At 37.4% G+C, this 25,652-nt stretch overlaps 2 protein-coding genes and 1 long non-coding RNA gene across 13 annotated transcripts in view; 1 reads left to right on the top strand and 2 right to left on the bottom strand.

The window, feature by feature from the left end:
* The window catches only part of CLGN (calmegin), a 54,794-nt gene extending 48,929 nt beyond the window's left edge, over window positions 1-5,865 (top strand). For 7 of the 8 annotated variants that reach the window (XM_005666858.4, XM_084970803.1, XM_084970804.1 and 4 more), the window contains 4 exons: window positions 54-179; window positions 374-533; window positions 1,805-1,905; window positions 3,886-5,865. In XM_005666858.4, coding sequence (XP_005666915.1) covers window positions 54-179; window positions 374-533; window positions 1,805-1,905; window positions 3,886-3,966 — 468 coding nt within the window. In that variant the 3' untranslated portion in view covers window positions 3,967-5,865. 8 annotated transcript variants of the gene reach the window in all.
* A 4,984-nt stretch (window positions 5,866-10,849) lies between these two features.
* The window catches only part of SCOC (short coiled-coil protein), a 38,392-nt gene continuing 23,589 nt past the window's right edge, over window positions 10,850-25,652 (bottom strand). The window contains exons 1-4 of one of the 3 annotated variants that reach the window (XM_003357017.5): window positions 20,573-20,616; window positions 14,138-14,209; window positions 13,691-13,774; window positions 10,850-12,351 (exon numbers count right to left, since the gene is read on the bottom strand). In XM_003357017.5, coding sequence (XP_003357065.2) covers window positions 12,209-12,351; window positions 13,691-13,774; window positions 14,138-14,159 — 249 coding nt within the window. In that variant the 5' untranslated portion in view covers window positions 14,160-14,209; window positions 20,573-20,616 and the 3' untranslated portion in view covers window positions 10,850-12,208. Of the gene's footprint in view, window positions 12,352-13,690; window positions 13,775-14,137; window positions 16,311-17,990; window positions 20,617-25,652 lie in introns of those variants that run through there. The other 2 variants (XM_084972884.1, XM_084972883.1) reach the window with 2 other exon arrangements.
* LOC110262150 (uncharacterized) lies at window positions 16,523-20,616 on the bottom strand. Of its 2 annotated transcripts, none has more exons than XR_014812947.1 (4): window positions 20,514-20,616; window positions 18,559-18,653; window positions 18,148-18,274; window positions 16,523-16,568 (listed from the first exon to the last, which is right to left on the bottom strand). It is a non-coding gene; the product is annotated as an uncharacterized LOC110262150 (long non-coding RNA). The 2 variants fall into 2 exon arrangements; XR_014812946.1 differs by having other exon boundaries at window positions 18,559-18,658.

Raw genomic sequence — 25,652 nt, forward strand, 5'->3', positions numbered from 1 at the left:
TGCTGTGTTTCTGAGTGAAGGTTCATAGACTGCATTTCTGTTTATGTCTCTAGCCCAGTGTATTCAAACAGCTCATGGCAGCTACTGAAGCGCGCCCCTGGCTTTGGTTCATTTACCTTCTGACAGCAGGGCTCCCAATAGTGTTAATTACTTCATTTTGTTGGCCAAGAAAAGTAAAGGTAAAGAAAATGAATTTTCTTCAACATTTGACAAAAAATCACTTGATATTTAGGAATTTTGTGAATAGAGCAAGTGGTTCTTAAAAGTAATAAACTACATTGCCTAAAAGTTTTTACTGATAGTTCACTGTGTATATCAGTTACTGCAAAAAACCTTGCTTTTAGTAAAAATAGCTTGTATTAAACCACCACAGAAAAAATTCAAAGATGCAGAGTTCAAGAAAACTGACATATGTAAACCACAAACGAAGGGAGCACTAGAGCAAGAAGTGAAGGAAGAGAAAGCAGCCCTTGAGAAACCAGTAGACTTGGAAGAGGAAAAAAAACAAAGTGACGGTGAAGTTCCTGAAAAAGGTAAGATGATGATGGTGATTAATAGTGGGGACCCTGGAGGAAAATCATTAAAAACAGTAGATTATGGTGTTGCTGTTGTGGATCAGCAGGTTAAAAACCTGACATAATGTCCATGAGGATGCATGTTCCAATCCCTGGTCTTGCTCAGTGGGATCAGCATTGCTGTGAGCTGTGGTGTAGGCCACAGACATAGCTTGGATCCCGTGTTGGCTGTGGTGGTGGTGGAGGCCGCAGCTGCAGCTCTGATTTGATCCCTAGCCTGGAAACTTCCATATGCTGCAGGTGTGGCCTTAAAACAAAAGAGAAATGTAGACTAAGTGGTAAACTGTAGCTGTTACACTTATTTATTGTCAGATTTATACCATCTGAATCTCCAAGAATCCATGACTGTGGCGAAGAGGAGTAGCACCCTTGCCTGGGCTCTAGCTGCAGACATCCTCTATGATTTTTGTCTTCTGGGAGGAAAGAGTTGTAAAAATTGTTCAGTTGCTTCAGAGCCTAGCAACTATGAATCCCATATGCTATAGCTTTTGCAAAGACTTTTCTTGCCTCCAGGGATGAGAAGGGAGGTACAAACCATGGCTGCTGTAGAAGAGTAATCAGTTTAAGGCAGGTGATTGTAGCAACAAAATTCACAGCAAAGATTCCAAGGGCTGTTATTTATCAGATAGTTTATCATATCGAACAAATAGTTTAATCTCTTAAAAGGGTTGCTGGATCATATGTACCCTTCTCACCCTCTGCTAAACTCCAGAAGATGTTAGAACTGAAGAAAACAGGCTTTTTGGTGACTCTCCAGGGAGACCTCCTTACGCACATGTAGGTAGCAATGAAATTATTGATATTTGCCAAGCTCCAGATTGAGCCCTTTATAACTTAAATTATATCTAGAGCACTATTTTTAACTTAATAGTTGATGAAATAGTTGATCTAAAAGCCATACTCTTTCAAAATACACACTTGCACACATGTATTTTTACATATATATGTGTGTACATATACACACACACACATACTCTTTGGTTTTCATTTTACATACAGACTGAATGCTTTAAAATTCTTTAAGCCTGTCCCTTTCCTCAAATATGAGGATTTGTTTATAAAATGTGGGGGAATAATGAGTAATTATATTTAATTAAAAAAAACTCCTATTGGAAGGAATTGCTTTTAAATATTGGGATTAAAAATACACCCACCACTTTTATTTAATCTTTTCACTGGCAAAATTCTAATTCAATGAGCCTTTATCTTTAATACAATCTGTATTCTAGAAGAAGAATGTGAACCCGAGGAAAAGAGTGAAGAAGATATTGAAATCATAGAGGGACAAGAAGAAGGTAATAAATCAAATAAGTCTGGATCTGAAGATGAGGTAAGCAACTCTTTAACAGGAAATAAGCTAGTTTTTATGTATGATTCTTAGTCCATAAAAAAATATTTCTATAAAGGCAGCAGTCTGATCTGCAATGAATTTTTTAGTGTATTTCTCCCAGCTTTTTTTAAGTGCATCCATATTGTTTTAAAATGTATCCATGAGAAAAGCATGAAAATATTATAATTTGTATCATCTTAATGGCTAATGAAATAGTATAAAGTAAGCCTGTGGTTTACAAAATATAGACGGCTGTGTGTATAAAAATTGACTGGTATTAAAGTGTTCTCTTGAAAGGTGTAAAAAGCAGACTATCAGGATATTTATAATAATTCAGTTTTCTTTATAGCCATTGTGAAAACATTCTATCTCAATAATTCACATTTTGAAGGATTTCATTCATTGGGTAGTTGAGTACTGTCTGCCTGATAATGTATTTTTCTCAGATCTTTAATCAGCTGGTTTTCCCATTAACTCGATATGTCTGGCCCTTTTTCCATCCTGATGTGTAATAGAACTTCTCACAGTGCCTTTTTTTTTAAGTCAGTTATTATGGAGTCAGAAACCATCCAGGGTATAATTCAAAATCAAAGTTTTCTTTTTTTACCCAGTATATACAAAAAAAAAAAAAAAGCCTGTTTTCTCTACTTCTCTAGCCCTTTAAGAGCTGCATAACCTTCCCTACAGGGTCAATGTCATTCCCACTCTCATAGCTTGGAGTTAGGTAGGGTAAAGATACAGGTATGTCTGGCCTGTTGCATGTGGTGAAATAAAACTTTCTCTTTTGTCCATTTGGAGAAATCTCCCAAATAAACTTATTTTGTGGTTATTGTTTAGTTTTCTAAAGTTTATTCAGTACATGTACCTGTTACTGGTCTTAACTGACTTGTGAGTTTTTAAATGGGCTTTAGGGATCATTACATAGTACAAATATCTTTATTTAGAGGGAGCTAGGTGAAGATAATTTCTTCCAGAACAGAGTTTTGAATAGCCCTTGTTTCCTGCTGTCACTGTCTTAATAATAATACTTGGAATCATTTGTCAAAAATGTGTATTCTAGTTATGTTTTACTTTTTAAAATATTTTGTGTACCTTTAAATATATCTTAATTCTATCTTCCAGTCTTTTAGTCTTATATGTTTGTCAGTGAGCTAAAATACATCAGTTTTTGGAAATAATAACTATTGTGTATACCTTCATTATTTTATTTTGTTAGCACAAGTTTATTTATAAATGATTGTTCTGGAAGGATAAAGGAAAGAAGAAAGACCCAGACCTTAAGTTTGGTGTTTTTTTTCTCTGTCCTCTCTCCTAATTTTTCTCAAAGTACTGTGTGCCAGAAGTTCTGAAAAAGTCTCTGTAAAACCAGCTCAATGGGAGTTCCTGTTGTGGTAAAGTGAGTTAAGGACCTGGTGTTGTCTCTGAGTTGGCATAGGTTTAATCCCTAGCCCAGCTCAGTGGGTTAAGGATCCAGCGTTGCCACAGCTGCTGTGTAGGTAATAGCTGTGTCTTGGATTCGATCTCTGGCCAGGGAACTTCCATATGCCATGGGTGTGGCCAAAAAAGGAAAAAACAACAACAACAAAAACAGTTCAGCGATTCATTACTTACAGAAGCATTGTGATGTATAGTTAGTGCTTAATATCCTGCAGTGAAAATATGTAGCCTTTAATTAACCATGACTTAGATTAAGCTCTAAATCAAAAGATTAAATTTTGAACTGAGTTGTTAGCATTTCCATATCAGATGTATGTTTGACAAGCAGAGTTATTCTAAAAATGTAGTCATGCCAAAAAATAAACAAATTGAAACACATGTCTATAAACATAAACACATTTTGGATCAGTTTTTAAGTAAAGGAACATAAAGATAAACCAATTGATTGTTGTTAGAACATGTATTTTAGGGAATAAGCAATTTACTACTATTTACTAGTTGGCCACTGTATGAAAATAAACACTTTCATAATTTTTTTCCTAGATGAAAGAAGCAGATGAGAGCACAGGATCTGGAGACGGGCCAGTAAAGTCAGTACGCAAAAGAAGAGTTCGAAAGGAGTAGCCTGTATTCAAGTATTTTTAATTCCTAATAGAGTTGGCTTTCTAAAGTCGATGTTCCAGAATTGAACTTGAATTAATCTGCACATCCTGTTTCTACTATATTGCAATGTTATTCTTCCAGATATTTATTTTAATTTCCTTTTTCAGAAAAGAAAGAATTCTGAAGTTACCTGGTCTTTGAATTTAGAATTAAAAAAAAAAAGTGGCACGTTGCATGTTAGGTTTTAAAAGATTAATATCAGAAGTTACGGAGTTTTAATAGTTTTGGAGAAAGTTTTGGTTTCTACAGAGCAAAATAATATGCAGCAGCTTTACTGCTATTAGAAAAATCAGCTATTGGAATTTCCTCTTAAATAGTTTGACTACAGTATAACTGGTAGTTTTGTAATATAAATGAGAGTGTGTTCTGTTGCACAGAGCTAAATGCAATAAAGTTTCTGAACGGTTGTTTGATTCTATCAACAATTGAAAGTGTTGTATGTGGCCTACATTTACCTAGTTTGTGTCAAATTATAGTTATGATCCTTTGTTCACTTAAATTATAGGAGCCTTTAAAAAGGTGCTTTGTTGACAGACAACTCAGCAAAACAGAAATGTCTATGTGTCATTCATAGAATCACTGGTTAATAGTGTAGCATATTTACATTTGAAAACAGAGATAAGAGGTTTATCAAAACAAAATGGTGTACATATTTTTTTTTAAGCTGTTATAGTTGTTATGCCAGAATGGCTGACCCTCACAAGATTGCTTATGCTGACATTGCTCTTGAAAATAAAATTTAAAATATTTCTCTCCTTTAATGATACCTTCATTAATAGGTAAATTATTGTTGGGGAGTCTTTATTTTATCTGACTAAGAGGTTCTAAAGGCTAATAGGTATTATCACACTTTGAATTTGTTGGGAAAATAGATAAAAAATACAAATCTATTCTTAGTCTTTTGTCTCATCTAACTTCAAAGCTGCCTGTATGGTAGATAGTAATAACTATGGTTATTGCTTCTCTTTTTAAAGTACAGTTGACCCTTGAACAACACAGGTTTGAACTGTGTGGATCACATATGCAGATTTTTTTCTAATAAATTCTACAGTACTACATGGTATGCAGTTGGCTGAATCTTCTGATGCAGAATCTGCAGATAATAAATGGTCATCTCTGGGACTTGAGCACATCTGTGGATTTGGGTATCTGCCACGGGTCATGGAACCAATCCCCCATGGATACCGACACCACAGGATGACAGCAGGTACTGAAAGTCACAGAACTACATTCTAGTAGAGCTGTATTGTTCCATTTAACTTATTTAAGGATTTTTCACATTTGGATGACAAACCCTTTGGAAGGTGATCTAAATCTTTTGAGGCCATGGAACTTAGTTTAATACTATCTAGAGAACTCTCTACTTGTAGGGTAATATTTTGGATTCCTTCATGGATATACACACCCCATCCTTGGGCAGGCCCTCTCCCTAAAAGTGTAGGTAGAGCCTCATATATAAGGGAAATGAGTCTCTGGTTCTCCTCTAGTTATATAGCCACTCTTCACTCCTATTTCAGGAAATAAATTGAAAATAAGTGCATTATTTCCATTGCTGTGTTCTGAACTTTACGTAAATTGATGGTGGAAAATCTTAATACATAGTTAACCATACTTTGTATTTATTTAATACTAACTGGACTTAACACATCTTGCAAGGACTCCCTTTCTGAAATGTTCTGTATTTGGAATGTCCAAGTGAACTAGACATATTTGAATGAGTCTAGGTGACAATGTTTCTGAAAGTAAACTACTACTTCATGAGATAAATCTTTTTTATATTTTATGGAAACCTTCTTGCCTGACAAATGTTTTGTATGTGAATTTTTTTCCAAAGATTTATTAAAGTTTTTTTTTAACTTTCTTAGTTGCAGATTCATTTTAACTTTTAACATTTGGTTAAACTCCATGAGCCTGCAGTGGTACAATCTGCCAGCTCACTGCTCCTTGCTGTGGATGTACCCTCTGGGGATGTACCAGGGCTGATAAGTTTAACCAAAACATAACTACAAAGTTGCATACTAGATCCCATGCAGAGACAAAGCATAGAGTCTCCTTTCATAACAAGATGGTGGAGTTCCCATCATGGCGCAGTGGTTAACGAATTCGACTAGGAACCATGAGGTTGCAGGTTCGATACCTGACCTTGCTCGGTGGGTTGAGGATCCACTGTTGCCGTGAGCTGTAGTGTAGGTCACAGATGTGGCTTGGATCCCACGTTGCTGTGGCTCTGGCGCAGGCTGGTGGCTACAGCTCCGATTAGACCCCTAGCCTGGGAACCTTCATATGCCGCAAGAACAGCCCTTGAAAAGGCAAAAAGACAAACATAGTAATAATAACAAGATGGCTTTTTCTTTTTACCACCCTAATCTGACTTTATTGTTTAAGATGATTTAAGTTTTATCCTTTTCTCTACTAAAGAAGAAGAATATACTTTGCTTTTTGTTTTAGTTGGCCTATTTTAGAAGCTTTCTAACTTGATCAGGCTATAGTTGTTTCCTTTTTCTTGAACATTTTTTAAGGTAGCCTTGCTTCCATTGGTCATTCCTCTAGGAATATACATGTTACTAGAACTAGGAGCTTTTTTGAAGTGTCAGTGCACGTTTGCAAGAGACAGAAGATGAAACTGCTTACATGTCAGAATTAACCACTAGCAATGAATTTAATGTACCTTAGAAATTTAGAATACTAATTTAGAAAACTAATTGTTTTCAGCAAAAAACTATTGAAAACATAAATATACTCTAAGCATCTGTAAAGCTTTTCGGTTGTGGCTATATTTTTAACTTCTTCAGGCTTTAGAGGTGAACTATCATATGGCCAGCATCATATAACTACTTAAATCTCATGTACAGAATTTATTTAAACCTAATAATAGCGTTTCTACTAGCATTTCTACATAAACTTTAATGATCTCTTCCCAAATTATAGCTTCTGTTTCCATACTCTGATACCTATGAGGAATTTAGGAAATAAAATTGTCCCTAATCTTACAGGTCAGATGAAGTAGGCTGATGGAAGAGAAAATGTTTTTTTTGAATGCATTTGGAGTTTATAGAGATCCAAATGCATGGAAGAGCAGTGGTAGTTTTAGAGAAAATGGGTAATGGATAATTTAATAAATGATCTTTTAACACCTAACATAGTATCTTACCACATATTTTGTATTTGCTAAATGAATACAATTTTATTTGGAAGTAATTTAAAGTTTAAATTACTTAGACTAAACATTTGCTAAGCCATCTATAGATAATATAGAAAATTTAAAACAAAAAAAAAGCAAGTTTTACAACTGATTTCAATACATTACTTTAGCTTTTGTCATCACTTCTCAATGCCCTCTCCCATTATATGGTAATTCAGTCCTAAGGCCAACACAAAGTCCTTGTTATAGTAAATATCTTTAAATATCATTCATCTCTGTGATTTTGTTTTTCAGATAGAGTACCTAAGAGGCAGTTAAGTCATTCTTCCAATTCTTAACCTTTCATGTATTCAAATTCTCTTTTTTTTTCTTTTTTTTTGCCATCTCTTGGGCCGCTCTCGGGGCATATGGAGGTTCCCAGGCTAGGGGTTGAATTGGAGCCGTAGCCGCCAGCCCACGCCAGAGCCACAGCAACACTGGATCCGAGCCATGTCTGCGACCTACACCACAGCTCACGGCAACGCCGGATCTTTTAACCCACCGAGCAAGGCCAGGGATTGAACCCACAACCTCATGGTTCCTAGTCAGATTTGCTAACCACTGAGCCACGACAGCAACTCCAAATTCTCTATTCTTGCATGATTTGCAGATGATCTCAACAACGAAATATCTGATCGGTGCTGGTAATTTTGATTATATCAACATTGAGGAAATATCTGATGACAACCACTAGAGGGTGTTAACTCAAGATAAGGAAAAACAAAATTATTGAGGAAAGTAAAGAAAGACTGCATTCTAAATAATTAAGATCAATTTTGCCTTTTTCTGCACTATAAAATTAATTCCAGAATATATAATTCATCTTTCACTTTTCCTTTGGGAAAGGGACTAGATCAGAGGGAAGTATAATTGGACAGGAATGTAAATGTGATTTCATAAACTGGTTGGGATTGCCTGCTTAGATGATTTTGGTTACTTCCCCACTAATTGTTGTTAAACATACAATTCCAAAAATCCCTAAAGTTTTTTCATGTTTGACATCAAAACTCATCTGGCAGCCAAATCCGATTTCCCTAAAAGGATATATATATAGTCCTTGTTTATCATACTTAGTATTAAATTCTTATATTTTGCTACAAAAAAGTTAGTTTTTGATTACAAGTGCAGCCCTGAGCTGTATATGAGTATTAGTATATGAGTACCTATTGGTATATGAGTCATATTTTATGAAATTGTGCAACACCTGATCCCAAGAGCTCCAGATGAGGGATTGTGCGAGCTATGTTAATTTAATCTAAGTAACATCCAAAGTGAATTTATATAAAGAGAACAAATTTTGGATGGAGTACTAGTTATCAGTGTTGAGGGAAGTTCTCCTGGGAGGCCTTGAGGAAAGGGGGTATGCTGATTTTCCCTGCCTGTCATTCCACCAGCATTGAGAGCTAGGAGGTATTGAAGAAAAATATCCTCAGCACTGGCTGAAACTGTAAGGAGGGCTTTATTCAGGACTGTTGCAATTAGAGGCCAAGACTGTCACAGTAGGGGAGAGAGATTGATCCAACTCTAGATACAGTGAAGACACCTAGAGATTTATGGTCACTGAGTAGAGTGGGAGCTGGTAGATAGAAAATTACTAAGGAGACATCAAAGGTAGAGGATTGCTATGCAGATTTTGCAGGATTCTTGCTGAAGGCAGGCAGGGTGATGAGATTCTGAGGGTAGGGGATTTCGCTCTAATTTGAGTTAGCTGGATTATTACTAAAATGGGACTCTGCAGGCTGAAGACTGAGCCCAGGATGAGGCCTAGTCAAAAAGAGGTTCTCAGAATTTGGCTCGAGTTTGGTCAAGGAGAGTATCAGAAGCTTGGCACAGACCCTGTGCACACTGTTTACCACCTGAATTTCTAATGTAGAAATTGATATCCAGTAAATAATTGCCATAATGAAAAAATGTGTAGACCTAGTTTATCATTCGTATGACAAGCAGGTGGGGCATGTATTTCATGGTTTTGGGGTAGCCATTGGGAAAATAAATGTGAGATGAATTGTCTGTCCATGATGCTTTTGTAGCAAGGTATCATAAGAAGGAACTTAACCAGTGTCCAAACAGCAATAGAAGAGAATAAATATTATATATTAGGTACCTCACTGGGTTGGAAAAGCTAATTGCTTCTGTACCCTGAATGGTAGAAAAGGTTCAAAATTTTCTTTTTGAGGTGTGGGAGGTAGAAGGGGAAGCCTGGTTAAGACCTCTCTACCAAGTGTTAAGCCAAAGGGACCCAGCCCTGCAGCAATACCTGGGTATAGCATTCCCAGTGCAGTCTTACTTTCATTGCTTTCAAAGTAGCCTCCTATAAGAGAGGCAGGGCCCTGGAAGGAAAGAAAGCTTGCTGTGAGAATTTGGTCTAGAAAAGAGCTTGATTGTGATCCCTAGCATATGGAACTGAAGCATACAGACAAAAAAGACTGCTGAGGGAATTGTACTGCCCAAGGAATGTGAGCTTGGCCTTCAAACAGTGGGCACTGAACTCAAACCAGCAAGAAGTGGACTGTTTTCACAACTCCCATGAAGGGAACACTCCCAAACTTGAGTCCCTATGCGGAATGGATAAGGAATAACCTTTCAGATTATGAGAGCCGTGGAGGGCAGTGAGTAAGGGAAGTCCTTTGCCAGAGATTAGAATCAGGGTCTTGTCAAGGAACTTTGTCCCCTATCAGAAGAATATCTTCACTCTCTCTCCAGGAGTATTCCACAGTTGCTTTGAATTGATGTGTTTCCCTTTATTCCATTTGCCAAGTTGAGAGTTTTTATTTGGGTATCCTATCCCCACTACAGCATTATGAACAAGCAGAGCAAACAATCTGTCATCAATTTAGAGGTGATCAGGCTGTTAAAAGCCACATCTACAACTGACAGAATACTCGAGATCTTGGATTTTTAGTTAAATCAATAGTTGGACAAGGAAAGGTTAAGTATGTTCCAGGTGTGGGAAGGTTGGGCACAGATATTTAGCAAAAGAGGGCTGTGGCTGAGGCTGTGAGGTGTCCCCTTTATCCTCTGACTGCTTCCCTAACAGCTGTAGCTGAATGTGGCTTCCAGCAGGAACTACATTTCTCAGCAACTCTTGCATCCAGATCTAACTAAATCTCCACATGCTCAGAGTGCGAGCAGACGAGCCATTCCTATGCAGGCTCAAGCCATAAACCCCTGCTTATGTGCACCATACATTTTTCTGCAAATTAGAATGGTGATAATTAATGTGAATTGGCAGCCATAGTTGAAAGCGGCAGATGCATTCCCAGCTCACAAAACCTACTAGTTTACAATGCTCACTTTCGAACCACTAGTTGGAAGGGAAACATATTCTTTATCACTGTATCTCTTGTTACGAGAGCTTAGCTTAAGCTAAAAATACAACCACCTTTCCCATGATAATCTTGGATGTTTTTCTTTGAATTTTTATTTTTAAGTTAATGTTTAATATCCTATATTTGTTTTAATAAAAATAGTATCCCCTTAAACATCCAATAAATGGTACTTAGATATGCTTCTTATCCTGTGGCTTTGAACATCCCTGGATACACCAATGTATATCCTAGTTACCTAGGAAACTGTATCAAAACATGCAATTTTTGAAATAGCAAAGCATAACTGCAACAATTTTAAAGATTTGAAAATTCGGTCACAAAGGGATGCACGATGTTTGTAGTAGGACTGTTATTTATTCATACAGCTAAACTCATCAAATCTTATACCAATACAAACATAGGATTATTTCATGATTAGCTTACATTTAACAACCATAAACTATATTAATGGATCTCTTTTCCTAGTTAACATTTTCACATTATTTTGACACTGATTTCCTTACCAAATAGAATCTACAAACTAAGTTTAAAAAAAAAAAAACCTGTCGAATGACTAAAACTCTGCAAACTAGTACTTGGGTTTACAGAAAATTCTGGGAGAAGTAGTGAGATAAAATACTAAGAAAGCATTAATTAGTATACATGTCAAACTCCCATTTTATTCATGATTCTGATACTAATACACTCTTAATTTTTGCAAAGTTGATGCTCTGGGCGCTACAAATAAACCTGAGACTAAACTTTATTCTCTTCCAGGTATGGTTTACACAAGGTTAGCCAAACTTAATCCATTTTCTTATATACCCCCTTCCCCCGGAAATCTAACCTGTGCCAGAGATAACACAAATCTGGAGTAAAAACATTTGAAGTTGGTTAAGAAGGTACTTAGCAAGTACTTTTCCCACCCTATTTCTATTTCTCCTCAAAAATTTCTACTTCAGAAACACAGTTTAGCTCATCTTTTCAGATAACCAAGTGGGTTATTTTGTGCAAAAAAAAATTTTAACAACACATCTTCCCCAATTTGACATTTCAGTTTCAAGGAAAAATCTTCATTTTTATAGCCTCAATTTTCAATTGATTAAAGAGAAACCAAATATTCTATCTTATTACTAAATATAACAAATAAGCCCTAATGGAGAAAGTGTCTTATTTTGGTTAAGTTTCAACAGTTGAGAGTTCAGGTTACTCTCCTAGATGATTAACACTTGGAATTACTTTTTATAAATGTGAAAGCAGTTTTTTCTTTAGGGGAAGGAAAACAAGAAGAAAGCAAATGGAAAAGAGGCACACAATGGTGGACAGGGTATAGAAAGCTGTGCATTCAGTACATGATTTTGGTCACTTTCTCACAACGTGGTGGTTATTTTCTTATATCTTTAACTATGCCTATAATAAAAGACAGTGCTAAGCCTATAAAAGCAAATTTGATAAAACATTCATTTTCAAGTTTCATAAATATATGCAATTCTAATTATAAAGTCTCTACAATACATTTGCACATTTTCATAGACTAACATAATACACAAACTCATGGAAGTCTTCTGTTAGGATCTTAATTTTGCCTAGATCTGACATTATCTTCATAAATACTCAGTGAAGCCACAAACAAAACTATTATAACTTTTGGAATCTAAGTTTTAAAGAAAAAAGATCAGCAGCAATTCCATAAGACATAAGGGATATCAATCCCTTACTTTCTTTTGCTTTTTGTGTCAGTCGTTTGAAAAACACTAGAAGCTGACATGAGGTTTTCTATGTATTGTCCAAGTACTTGATTTTCTGATTTTAGCTTCAGATTTTCTTCCTTAACCGCATCTACTCTTGCAGAGAGATCTATATCAAAAATAAAAACACATTATCAATAAAATGATGGCAATGACTCCAAATTATAAAATGCTTATTAAGATTCATTCTTCAAAGAAACAGCACAATCCTTAAACTTTGTTTTTTCACACTATTTTAGAAGTTAAACTGAGTACAAATCAATACCCAAAACTCCTAAAAAGGGATTTTATATTAGACTAAATGTTATTCTTTATAATAAGTGTTTTTTTGTTAAGTAGTTAATTCTTACAATGGTTATTTTTAAGAAGTACTATTTTTTAAGATGTGAATTTTGATTCATATCTTAAAACCATGTCTTTCCTAGAAATGTTTCTAAGAAAATGTAGTAGATGAACATAACTGGATACACATACTTGATCATTTTGTAGTTTTAAACTTGCAAGAAATTCAAAAGAGCAGGTCTTGATGATTAAAAAAAAAAAGATATTACATTCAGTCATTTTGACTGCGTTCTAAGAGACAGGCACTGTTCTAGAGGCAACAGTAATAAAGAATGGCCCTGCTCTTACAGAATTACATTCTAATGCGTATGTGGGCACTTGTGCATTTAGGGGGCTCAGGATGGGGGTCAGGAGATAAAACAAGAAGGGTAAGGGTCCAGGAAGCAAAAAGGAAGTTGTCCTTTTAAATAGTATAGTCAGAGATGGCTATTTTGATTAAGGAAATTTCACCAGGGACCTAAAGAAGTGAAGGAATCAGCCACATAGACGTGCAAATGACCAAGAGAAAAGATTCAAACACCTGGGGGCAGCAACTAAGATCCTCAGTAGAAGCCTGCTGAATGAACAGCAAGGAGGCTGCAGTGTCTGAGGTACAAAGTGTGAGTCAGAGTGCAGTGGGACTCTGAAAGGTGAAAAGGAATTGAGACTTCAGAGAGTAACCTTAAAATGGGAAGCCAGTGAAGTGACACAATCTGCTCAATCAGATTTCAAAACAAACACCACCACCTCTTAATTTCATTAAAAACCAAGAGATGTTTCTGGGGTAGAATTAATTTTATGGAAGATGTTTAGAAAATGAAAAAACAGATCAATCCCCTTTACACTGTTTTTATTTCTATATACACTTTATTAGGATTTAGTAACAATGCAGGGCCTTAAAAGGGGTCTCATGTTAGGCCTTAGAGATAAAAACATGATTTGACTTCCTTATTGAAACATCTGTTCTTTAAAATCACCAGCCAAAACCATAAGCAGGAGGGAAAGAAGCTATTGAAGTAGACTTTGAAGTTGATAGTTTAAAAAATTGTGACAATAACAGTGACACAAATGCTTACAGTTTCAATTACTTGGATGTTAGTCAAGAGAACTACAAAATGCAAGCTCACCTTCAAGTGTGTGTTGGAGTTCCAACACCTGATTAATAAGTCGTGTTTTTTCCTCCAGTTCCACCTGATTTTCAGCATCAACTGCTGTAATAAAAAGGTTCATATTTACTATTAATATTAGCTACCATTTGTGTAGTAGAGCATAAAAGATCTGCAAAACTTTTATATTCATTGTCTTACTTATACAAGAGCCGGTGAAGTAAAAGTTACATCCCACATCACAGATGAGGACACCAAGGTGAAGGTCAAATGTTCTGCTAGCATTCACAGTTAAGGCATGGAAGCTGCCCTAAATCTTTTCTGGAACTATGTGGGATAGTTTAAATAAGTAAACTAGCCAAGATCCAAGTCTTCTAAATATTGATTCTCTGCTCTTTCCATTGCTTAATAAAGCAATGTATGTTCCACAAAACCAGGAACATACATCAAGGAAAATGAAGAACATACCATCCATGTCAGCATTCATCATCTTCGGTGACAAACTTTTGGGCCTTGAATACAAAATTCTTGATGAATGGTCTGCAATAAGAAAAAGTTAGAAACACAGACACATAGAGCAACGTTTTTCAACATGCTTGTTTTTCAAAAGAAGTGACCCAGGAGGGCCCTTTCACGTGCTTTACTAAGACTAAATACTCAGTGGGTACATAGGCAAAGGAAATGTACAAATACAAAGAGAAGTATTAAGTAAACAAGAGAAAATACTGAGTTTCTTGCATAATAAAATACCACTGTATACTTCTTAAAACATTCTAAAAGATAACAATCAATGCTAGTAAAGTTACAGAAAAACACAAAATATTGGTCACAAATTTTAAATATGTAAGTAATCTTTTTGGAAAGCAGTATAGTAATAAGCAAGATTCACAAAAACATTTAAACATTTTTAACAAAGTAATTTTACTCTTGGAAAATTTAGCCTAAGGAAAAATTATAAAGGAAAAAAACATCCACAAAAATCTTTCTTCAACCTTATTTATAAACCAGAAAAATAACATAAATTGGAGCCTGGTTAAATATAGTTGCCATTTCTAATGGAGTGGCTACTAAAAATACAACTATAATAACACAGAAGACTCTCTTTGACATTATAAATTCACTGATGTAAATTATGTGAAAAATCCTAAGTATGGATAACAAAAACACAGCAAAGTGAAAAAAGCTCTTACATTAAGGATGGGAGTGAGGAAAACATATCTCTTTAAAAATACTCTTCATTATTAAAGTGTTATTTTATACATAACACTTTTTAAAAATAAAATTTAAAAAATACTAGGTATCTGAAACACTAATATGATTAAATGAAAAATGTCCACTTGTTACCTCCTGGTTATGGTTAAAACAATTATGAAGTGAATAAGTAAATAAATGTTAACATTTTATTGATTCTATAAAAGGGTCCAAAATATTAGAGCACCAAATTCCTGTGGAACATGTTCTGCTCTGCACACATGCAGTGTGCTCAAAATTTATTAAATAATGTTACCAAATTACTGCAGACAGATCTGTTAGCCAGTCTACTCACTGAAGCAACTTAGACTTGTCAGTGTTGTTTACTCTTGCAACAAGAATTTATTGAGCACCTACTGTACCCAAAGCATTGTTAAGCCTCCACATGCTTAACAGTAGAATCCAAACCTATTGAACAAGGCTGTCTATATATAAGAACTCCAATCACAATGGAAAGAATAATGGGTGTATTGTATATCCACTCACATCTTCAGTTAATATAACTGTGTGACACTTCAGATACTAGCATGAACATAGAGCCAGAATGCTCAGTGTACACATGTATAAACTACCTCTCTGAATAATTTATCACTCAGTCTAAGAAAGATACTAAACTTCCTTCACATGTGGCATTATTCAAGAATTAACTAGCTACAAATGGTATAAAAATAATGCTTAATAAATCTACCCTAGTCTTCTAGCAATTTATCCAGCATTAGTGCTGCTCTCCCTCATTTTTTCACATGGTTTTAATTCTTAGGTTCTTTGTACTACAGAGAAACTTTTAGCTACTCATTAGCTGGATTCAGATGCACACACACACCTGACACTTGAACAGGACTTTGAACTATGTGAGTCCACTTATACTTGAATTTTTTTCAGTAAATAATACTATAGTACTCCACAACCTGCAGTTGGTTTAATCTGCAGATGCAGAACTGCATATATGGATGGCTGACTGTACAAGTTTTATTGTGGATTTTCAATTGTACAGAGGGTCAGCACCTCTAACCCCTGTGTTCAGGGATCAGCAATACAAATGTGTATGTGAATATATAAATACACATCTACAAAAATCCAAATAGACTAATCACAAAAATTGTTTCAAAAAAATTTTCTTTAAGTTATTCAATCCTTTGTGGTATTCCAAGACCACACTTCAAAAATTACTCCTCTCCAGAGTTCCCATTATGGCTCAGCAGGTTAAGAACCGACTAGTATCTATGAGGATGTGGATTTGAGCCCTGGCCTTGCTCAGTGGGTTAAGGGCCCAGAGTTGCCCATGGGCTGTGATATAGGTTGCAGATGGGGCTTGGATTAGATCTGGTGTTGCTGTGGCTCTGGTGTAGGCCAGCAGCTGCAGCTCCTATTTGACCCCTAGCCTGGAAACCTCCATATGCCTCGGGTGCGGCCCTAAAAAAGAAAAGAAATTATTCCTCTCCTCATCAATGTGTCTTTGCAACTGAAGAGGTAGTGTGTAAGCAGTGAAAACTTTATTTAGCACTTTCCCAGAGAAGCGCACTTTCATACCACTTCAACTACTGACCTAGCTAAAGTCTGGAAGGGATGACAGTAGTGACAGCCAAAAGCAAAAGTAATTGATCTTGGGAATGCTCAGCAACAGTAGACTTCGACTTGGCTATTTCTTCTGCAAACATAATATGGATATCTGCTGTTTTTTGAAAGTTCACTTTATGCCATGTCACATGTATGAGAGACCTATATTTGTACCTGTTTTTGCTAAACAAAAGAAATCTGACCATTTTGCTTTCATGAAAAGATGCAGAAAGCAAAATAGCATTAAGCACTTGTTTCAGTTGTCAGAGGCAGTGCTCACTCTGAGCAGAGAGAGTGACACCACCAAGCTCCTTCCCCAGAACTACACTCAGCATCAAACCGCCATAGCGTTGAACTATGCATATCTGTGCTTTAACTCTGTTTATTTCATGCATTTGGTAGCAAAATGTGTCCTAACTGCTTCATCACTTTATACCATTTCAGCTTACAAAAGGTTTCATGGGCTCTAAGTTCATATCTGAAAGGGAAACCTGGGAGTTCCCATCATGGCTCAGTGGTTAACGAACCCGACTAGGGACCATGAGGTTGTGGGTTCGATCCCTGGCCTTGCTCAGTTAAGGATCCGGCGTTGCTGTAAGAACCTTCATATGCCGAGGGAGCGGCCCAAGAAGTGGCAAAAAGACAAAAAATAAATAAATAAAGGGGAAACCTGCATATTAAATGCTTCAAATTTCTAATATCCAATCTTTTTTAAATTTTATTTATTTATTTATTTTTATGGCTGCACCCACGGCATATGGAAGTTTCTGGGCCAAGGACTGAATTAGAGCCACAGCTTTGACCTATGCCACAGCTGTGGCAATGCCGGATCCTTTAATGCACTGCAAAGGTTAGGGATTGAACCCTGGTCTCTGCAGCAACCCAAGCCACTACAGTCAGGTTCTTAATCTGTGCCACAGGGGGAACTCAATATCCAGTCTTTTATGAATACGGCTGAAAAAGGATTTTCATGGCAGCTGGGAAGTTACATGATACACAAGTCAAAGCAACAGATAATCAGAAAATCAATGCCCTCGACTGTGAAATTAGATTTAGCATAGAATGGTTATACTTTTGCCCAAAAGTCTTCTATAAAACCAAAGTCCTCCATACTGACCAATGTGGTAGCTAAGGAAAAAAGAAGACAGTTTCTGAAATTTTGGCCACATATAACCCAAACAATAGCAAATCTGCCCAGAGCTTATCAACAGTTTGACATTATGAAAAAGTAAAAGAAAAAAAGTTGAACAGGGTGGAGGGGGCTCATTAGAGGAAAAATTACTGTTGGCATCAAAAGGTTTGTTGAGGAGTTCCCGTCATGGCTCAGTGGTTAACAAATTCGACTAGGAACCATGAGGTTTCAGGTTTGATCCCTGGCCTTGCTCAGTGGGTTAAGGATCTGGCTTTGCCGTGAGCTGTGGTGTAGGTCGCAGATGCGGCTCAGATCCCGAGTTGCTGTGGCTCTGGCGCAGGCCAGTGGCTACAGCTCTGATTAGACCCCTAGCCTGGGAACCTCCATATGCCGCGGGAGTGGCCCAAGAAATGGCAAAAAGACAAAAAAAAAAGTTTGTTGAGTTCTTTATATCAAAGTATTTTAGCCATGGATTTTATTTTCTTTAAAACAGGATCAGTTCTCAAACTTTGCAGTGCCTGTGTTAGCAAGTACTTACTACATCATAAACATGATAGAAGACTGCATTTTTCAACGACAAAATTCTTTTTCTTAATCTGTAGTTGCTCTCATATCAATCTGATTCCACATCAAATGTGCTTTTATGAGTTCATCTTGGGAGTTCTCTTGCGGTGCAGAGGGTTAAGGATCTGGCACTGTCAATGCAGCAGCTCAGGTCACTGCTGCGGCACAAGTTCAGTCCCTGGCCCAGGAACTTCCACATGCTGTGGGTACGGCTCCCCCTCCCCCAAAAAAAGGAGTTCATTTTCATCTCCTTCTATACATAAATGCAAATCTGAAAAGAGTGAGAATCCAGACCAAACTATCAAGTGTGGGAACAATGCAACAAATGTGGGATAGTAAAAATAATCTGTTTAACTGAAATCTGCCTTAGCTCCAAAATGGATACAGTTGTCTGGGATTCCTTGACTCTGACCTAAGATGAGGTCAGATTTCATAAAACTTTTCTCAAAAATCACAGTAAATTTTGGTGACCATCTTCATCTAGCCTTAGTGGAAGAGAATCTAGAATTAGTTTGATAATTTAAGGCCAGGAAGTGGAAGTATAGAGAAAACAAGGATTAGCAAGTGTGGCAAGCATCAATAATAGGCCCATCTTCTATGCCCACACACCCAGCTGTGACCAAGGACCAGCATCTTATGGAATACCCCTCTACCTTCTTCTCCTGTACTCCCAAGAGTACCAGGACATCCCTCTTCACAAGAGGCAGTTTAAATATGGTGATTAAGAACTCGGATTTAGATAACCTGGATTCAAATCCTAGCTCTGCTATTTATAAACTCTGGACCATTAGGTAACCATTAACATCTCAGCCTGTCTCTTCTTTTGTATAATGAACTTAGTAACAACAGTACCTCATAGTTTCCTTGAGATTTTTGTGAGTTGATACATATAATGTGCTTGCAACAATACACAGAAGGTATTCAGTAATGTAAGCTATTCTCTACCTTTTAGCTCTATTTCAGGCTACAAAAAGAATTTTAGAAAAATCACCTAGTCCAATTGCCTCATTTTACTAATAAACCTAGGCCAAGATGATACTGATAACGGTTTACCAAGATCATTAGCAGAAGTTACCGACAACCAAGACTACAGTCAATGTCCCAGTCTAGTTTTTGTTCCACCACAGCACCACAGGTAAGCTTACATCTGAGACCTGAGATTTTGAGACTTCCCAGTCCAACCTCAACCACCCAACTTTTCTGCATCTAAAACTCATTTTTATCATGTTATCCCCTTACTAGTAAACTAATAAGACTACTAAAATAACATCACTATGCATTAATATACTAAATTCTTTACATCTGTTACTGATTCATCAAATCAACAAGACATTGATTGCAATTTACAAATGTGAACAATCAAGAATTTGAACTCAGGTCTAACATGAAGTCCCTGCTTTTTCCCGATGCAATGGAAGACACATTAATACGACCCTAATCTAAATGTGCCAAACATTCTGCAAAGTTTGATGTCAAATTCCTTTGATATTTCTATTATCTAAGCAACTGAAGGCAAATTTCATTCCCTTCAAGCTGCATCTACTTTCAGCAACGCTTGTTCAGATCCCTTCAGATTGACTTGTTGTGGTTAGGTAAGTCTAATTTTAAATTCCATCAGGTTAAGGAATTGATCATAAACTAGATCCCCAGCGTGGCTAGCTATACTGAGTTTAATCAATGAGTAAGTATAGGCACAGAATACACAGGCATAGCTTTGGAGCCTCAGGTACAGATACAGTGTTGGGAAAAGAGCACAGCATCTGTCCTTAAAACTATTACGTCATAGTACTGGAACAAAACACTGAACAACAAAAGTCTTCCCTTTCAGGAATGTCTCCGGTTTCTCCTTTCCAACCCTAACTCCCCCGAACTTGTCCAGCAGGACCCTGAAGAGTAGCCCATTGAAACACCAAGCCAATGGCTGGTTTCAGCCCCTGAAAGGATGTCGCCAGCCCTTGTTTTACCGCTCCCTCGCTTCCCTCCCCGCGCCTCGGCGTCCTCTCCCCCATCGCTGCAGAGCAGCCGCGGTCAAGTCCAGGCGTGCCTGGTCTCATCCCACCCGAACGCCCCTCCAGCGGTCCCATTTCAGGCCAGGATTTGGACAGAGGCCTTGGACTCAGGAGCTGCGGGGAAAGGTCCGCCCCAGGGAAGGAGGGTGGCCCCCAACAAAGGAACCTCTGGGCCCAATAATGAGACGATGAGAAAAAGGTTGCGCAGGGGTTTGCAGGGAGCCAGGCCCCAGTCGACCGGCAGATGCCCCGGCCGTAAGATGCTCTTCCCAAGTCCCCGAAGCGCCAGGCGGCATCCAGCCCGCCCCGCCCTCCAGGCCCTCGGCGATACCGAGGCCCCAACGCCAGCAGCCCGGGGTTAGGCCCTCCGCGGCCCACGACGGCCCTCACCTGCCGTTAGAGGCGCCGGCAGGGGGAGGGATCGGGAGGACGCCTCAGGCCGGGATACTTGGGTCGACTGGCACTAGCAGCCCCGCCCTCTCTGCCCACAGAGCGTGCGCCGAGGCGGGAGTCCCGCCCCGTCTCGCCCCCGTCGTCAGCCAATCCCCACTCAAGAAGTCACGCCTGCGCATTCGCTGCCCGACGCCCCAGTTGTCCAATCTCAAAGCCCCGGGATCCACCTTTTGCCATAACAAAAGGACACCGGCATCCAATCAGAATTGAGGAAGTTGTGGGCGGGTCCAGGAATCGCAACACCCAATGACAGTACAGGAGCTAAACTAAGCGTGTGAAAGCCAACCTGAGACAAGCCGCTCTTCAGTTTCAGCAGGACCCTGAAAATGAGGCCAGGAAGGGAGTGTGGCGAATTCTGTCAGCTGTCAGGCAGGAGGTTGGTAAAATCGAACACTGGGCAAGAGAGAAATCATTCAATATCAAGAAGAGGGCAAGTGTGAACATAAAGGGAAAAGTACTGAGGTTCTTCAATTCTAAAAGCAGACTTTTCCATATTTTTAAATTTCCCATTAAGTGCTCCCCTAATGGATTGTACCTCACAGCATCTTACCCAAACTGTTACAAAATTCACAGTGCGCCTGACCATTTATTCATATTTTAGGATTGAGAAAATATCATAGTACTATTTTGGTGTATAGCCCTTTTGATCACTTTATCCCATTTGATCCTCACCGCAACCCATAAAATGAAACTTAAGAGTAAATAAATGTCCTGCTCAAGGTATAGACACAGTGTGAAATGCTGTGTGCCAGGCTTTGTGATGTAATGTAATCTGGCTTTATACCATTCACAGATACCTGGCACTTGACACAAAGCAGCATCCTGCTTGTTTTTAATATTTGTTATTGTTTTTGCTTTGACACATTCTTCTGAGTTATAAAGGTGAGCCATGCGTCTTCCTATTTCTTGACTGACTTCTAGCACAGTTTGCTAAGATAGAGCCTTACCTCTTTTAAGAAATATATTTTAAAAATTCCATTCAGTGTTTGAAAACAGTTTGCTAAGATAGAGCCTTACTTCTTTTAAGGAATATATTTTAAAAATTCCTTCAGTGTTTGAAAACTGTGCCTTGACCAGAATTAAGATACACACCATGATGAAAATTTACACACCATGAGGAGAATGCAATGTAGGAGCTAATAAGTGGAAAATAAGATCCAACGTAAATCTAATAGGGACAAAATGAGAGAGAATGGGTGTGGGCAGTATTCAAAGAATAATAACAGAATTTTTCAGGGTTGTGAAATATTTGAATTAGATTCAAGAAGTACTTATTCTTGAGCAGGATTAAAATATGGAATTCCATACCTGCACACATTATGATGAAACTGCAGAATATCAAAGACTAAGAGAACCGTTAAAAAGAGAGGTTTTTTTTTTTTTTTTTTCACTAGAAGAACAGGTTTGGGGTTTTTTTCCCGCTTTTAATTTTAAGTAGTGTAAAATATGCATAAAAGATTTATCATTTAAACCATTTTAAAGTATGCTGTTCAGTAGCGTTAAATATATTCTCCTTTTTGTGCAATCAGTCCCTAGAACTTTTCATCTTGCAAAACTGAAACTCTGTGCCCATTAAACAACTCCCCATTCACCTGTTCTGCCTGGCCCTGGCAAACACTACTCTTTCTGTCTCTCATTTTCACTATTTTAGGCACCTTCTGTAAGTAGAATCATACAGTATTTGTATTTTGTGACTAACCCATTTTGCTTAGCATAACATCCTCACAGTTCATCCATGCTGTGGCATGTTAGGATTTTTTCTTAAGGCTGAATAGTATTCCATTGTGTATATGGGTGTGTGTATTTATATTTTGTTTATCCATTAATTCCTCAGTGCACACTTGAGTTGCTTTTAGCTTTCAGCTACTATGAATGCTGCTATGATTGTGGTATATGCAAATATCTCTTTGAGATTCTGCTTTCAGTTCTTTGGAGAATACATTTAGAAATGGAATTACTAGATCATATGGTAATTCTATTTTGAAAGCATCTTTTAAAAATCTGGTATTAACACAAGAATAGACAAAAAGAAAGAAAGGCAAGTACTGCACCTGGAAGTTGGTACACAGTAAAGGTGTCTGGTAAGGAAGAAATGCTGGTGAAGTTGTGGGAAAAAGCTAGTATTTATTATTCTTTTTTTCTTTCTTTTTTTTTTTTTTTTTTGTCTTTTTAGGGCCCCACCACCCCGAGGCATATGGAAGTTCCCAGGCTAGGGGTCTAATCGGAGCTGTTGCTGCCGGCCTACGCCACAGCCACAGCAACACCAGATCCGAGCCCCGCTTGCGACCTACACTACAGCTCACGGCAACGCCAGATCCTTAGCCCACTGAGCAGGGATCGAACCCGCAACCTCATGGTTCCTAGTCGGATTCGTTTCTGCTGTACCACGATGGGAACTCCTAGTATTCATTATTCTTGATAGTAAAATCGGCACAATAACCTTGTTAATTGGCTATAGAAAAGACAAATTATGACAGTTGTAGTTAAATTGGCTAGTCATATAAAAATATGAAATTTGATCTTGATCTCACCCCACAAGTAAAATTAAATTCCAAATGAAGTAAATGTGAAATGTGAAAAACAAAACTCTAAACTTTTAGTAAAAAACAGATGTTTTACGACATCACCATAGGGAGGACTTTGGTAAATCAGACAAAACAATGCCATTCATTAAGGAAAAGATTTTAAATTTTGATTGTTTTACAAATAGAGTTAGAAGGTTCAAATATTCAAACCACATAAATAGGCAGCTCACGGAAGAGGAAAACTGAATGGCCAGAAAGATTTTTTTAAATGTTTACCTTTGTTAGTAATCAAAGGAATTGATATTAAAACAAGATAGAGGGGTCATTTCATTAAGAAGATAAACATCCTAACAGTGCTACAAAATAGCACTGAAGCAAAAACTGGCAGAACTGAGATAAGAAACTAACTCACAACTAAAGTTAGAATGTTCATTGCTCCTCTCCCTGTAATTTGTGAAACAGGTATTTAGAAAATCTGTAAGGCTACAGAACCCAGGTGCCAAGCTCTCCATATTGCAATCACCTGGGACTCTCCTGATATTCCAAAGAACAGGCTACAGCCCAGACTTGTTAAGTCACAGCCTCTAAGGTGGAATACTGACATTAATTCTTTTGGAAGATACAAAGGTGATTTCAACAGAGTGCAGGCAGATTTAGGAACTATTGATATAAAAGACCTGAATGAAAAATTCTATCAACAAATTTGACCTCTTTGACATTTATAGAACATTTCACCCAATAACTAGAGAACATGCCTTCTTTTCAAATGCATGTGGAATATTTACCAAAATGGGCCATATTCTATCATAAAACAACCTCAACTCATTTTACATGAAGTTATAACAAAATATTTTCTCTACCCACAAGGAGTTGAAACTAGAAATCAATAACAGAAAGATATTTGTAAAAACCCAAGTAGTTGAAAATTAAACTACATGCTCTTAAAGTATGTGTCACAAGGGAAGTCACAAGAGAAATTAGAAAACATTTTTAATTAAAATGTAAACATGTCTGAGTTCCTGTCGTGGCTCAGTGGAAACAAATCGGACTAGCATTCATGAGATCACTGGTTTGATTCCCTCTCCTTGCTCAGTGGGTTGAGGATGTGGTGTTGCCATGGGCTGTGGTGTAGGTCGAAGATGCGGCTTGGATCTGACATTGCTGTGGCTGTGGCACAGGCCAGTGGCTACAGCTCAGATTTGACCCCTGGCCTGGGAACCTCCATATGCCTCGGGTGCAGCCCAAAAAAGAAAAAAGAAGAAAAGTAAACATGTCCAAATTTGTAGGATGCAACAAAAGTAGTTCTTAGAGAAATTTCTTTACCATCAAATGCTTATGTGAGAAAACAAGGGAGGTTTCGAAAATAAGAGTCTTAAGTGTTCACTTTAAGGAGTTAGGAAAAGAAGAGCAAACTAAAATCAGTGAGCAAATGGGAGGAAATAATACAGAGCAAAAATTAATCATATTGAAGTATTTTAAAACAATAGGAAAATCATTAAAGTCAAAAGGTGGTTCTTTTAAAGGAATAATAAAATTAAAAGGCCTGGGTAGATTTCTTTAGGGAAAAAAGAAGACATAAATTACAGATAGCAAGAGTGAAAGAGGGGGCATCACTACAGATTCTATAGATATTAAAAAGCTAATAAGGGACTATTATGAACAGCCTTATGCCAATAAGTTTGATAATTTACATGAAATGAACAAATCCCTTGAGAGAAAAAAATAAATAAAAAGCTCCCTGAAGAAGAACAGATGATATGAACGACTGTATATCTATGCTGTAAAATGTCATTACTAGGTTAACCTTCCCATAAAGAATACTCTGGATGCAGATGGTTTCAGTGCTAAGTTCTTCCAAATATTTTAAGAAATTTTATCAATTCTACATGAACTCTTACAGAAAGTAAAATAGGAAAGAACGCTTTTCAACTTATTTTATGACAACAGCATTACCCTGATCCCAAAACTAGGCAATAAAATGCAACAAACTGTGGATGAACCTGAAGTATATTATGCTGAGTGAAAATAGCTAGATGGAAAATGTACAGACTGTAAGATTTTGCTACTATAAAGTTCTAGAATAGACAAAACCTAACTATTGTGATAGCAGTCAGTTCAGTGGTTGCCTGGGGTTGAAGATGGGTAGAGGGTTGACTGCAAAGGGGCTTGTGGGAACTGTCTGCTATAATGGAAATATTCTATAATATCCTTATTGGGGTAGTCATTACACAGTGTATACAATTGCCTAAAGTCATCTCCTATAACTTAAAATGAGTGTATTTGATTATATATTATTTCTCCTCAATAAAACTGATTTTTGTCTTTAATTAGAGGACCAGCCAGGATTTCTTTAAGGTTTGCAGTATGCTAGGTATGCTACATGTGGTCTTTTACTCAGTCTTCAAACAATCCAGTGATCTTAGTATTATTAATCCCATTTTATAGATGAGGAAATCAAGGCTCAAAGAGTGTCCTGTCCAGTATCATATAGC

This window comes from Sus scrofa, chromosome 8, assembly GCF_054392235.1.
Source record: "Sus scrofa isolate SSC_HxYL_T2T_F1_AM1 chromosome 8, Sscrofa_HxYL_maternal_Yorkshire_Landrace_v2.0, whole genome shotgun sequence".
NCBI classification, from domain to species: Eukaryota; Metazoa; Chordata; class Mammalia; order Artiodactyla; family Suidae; genus Sus; species Sus scrofa.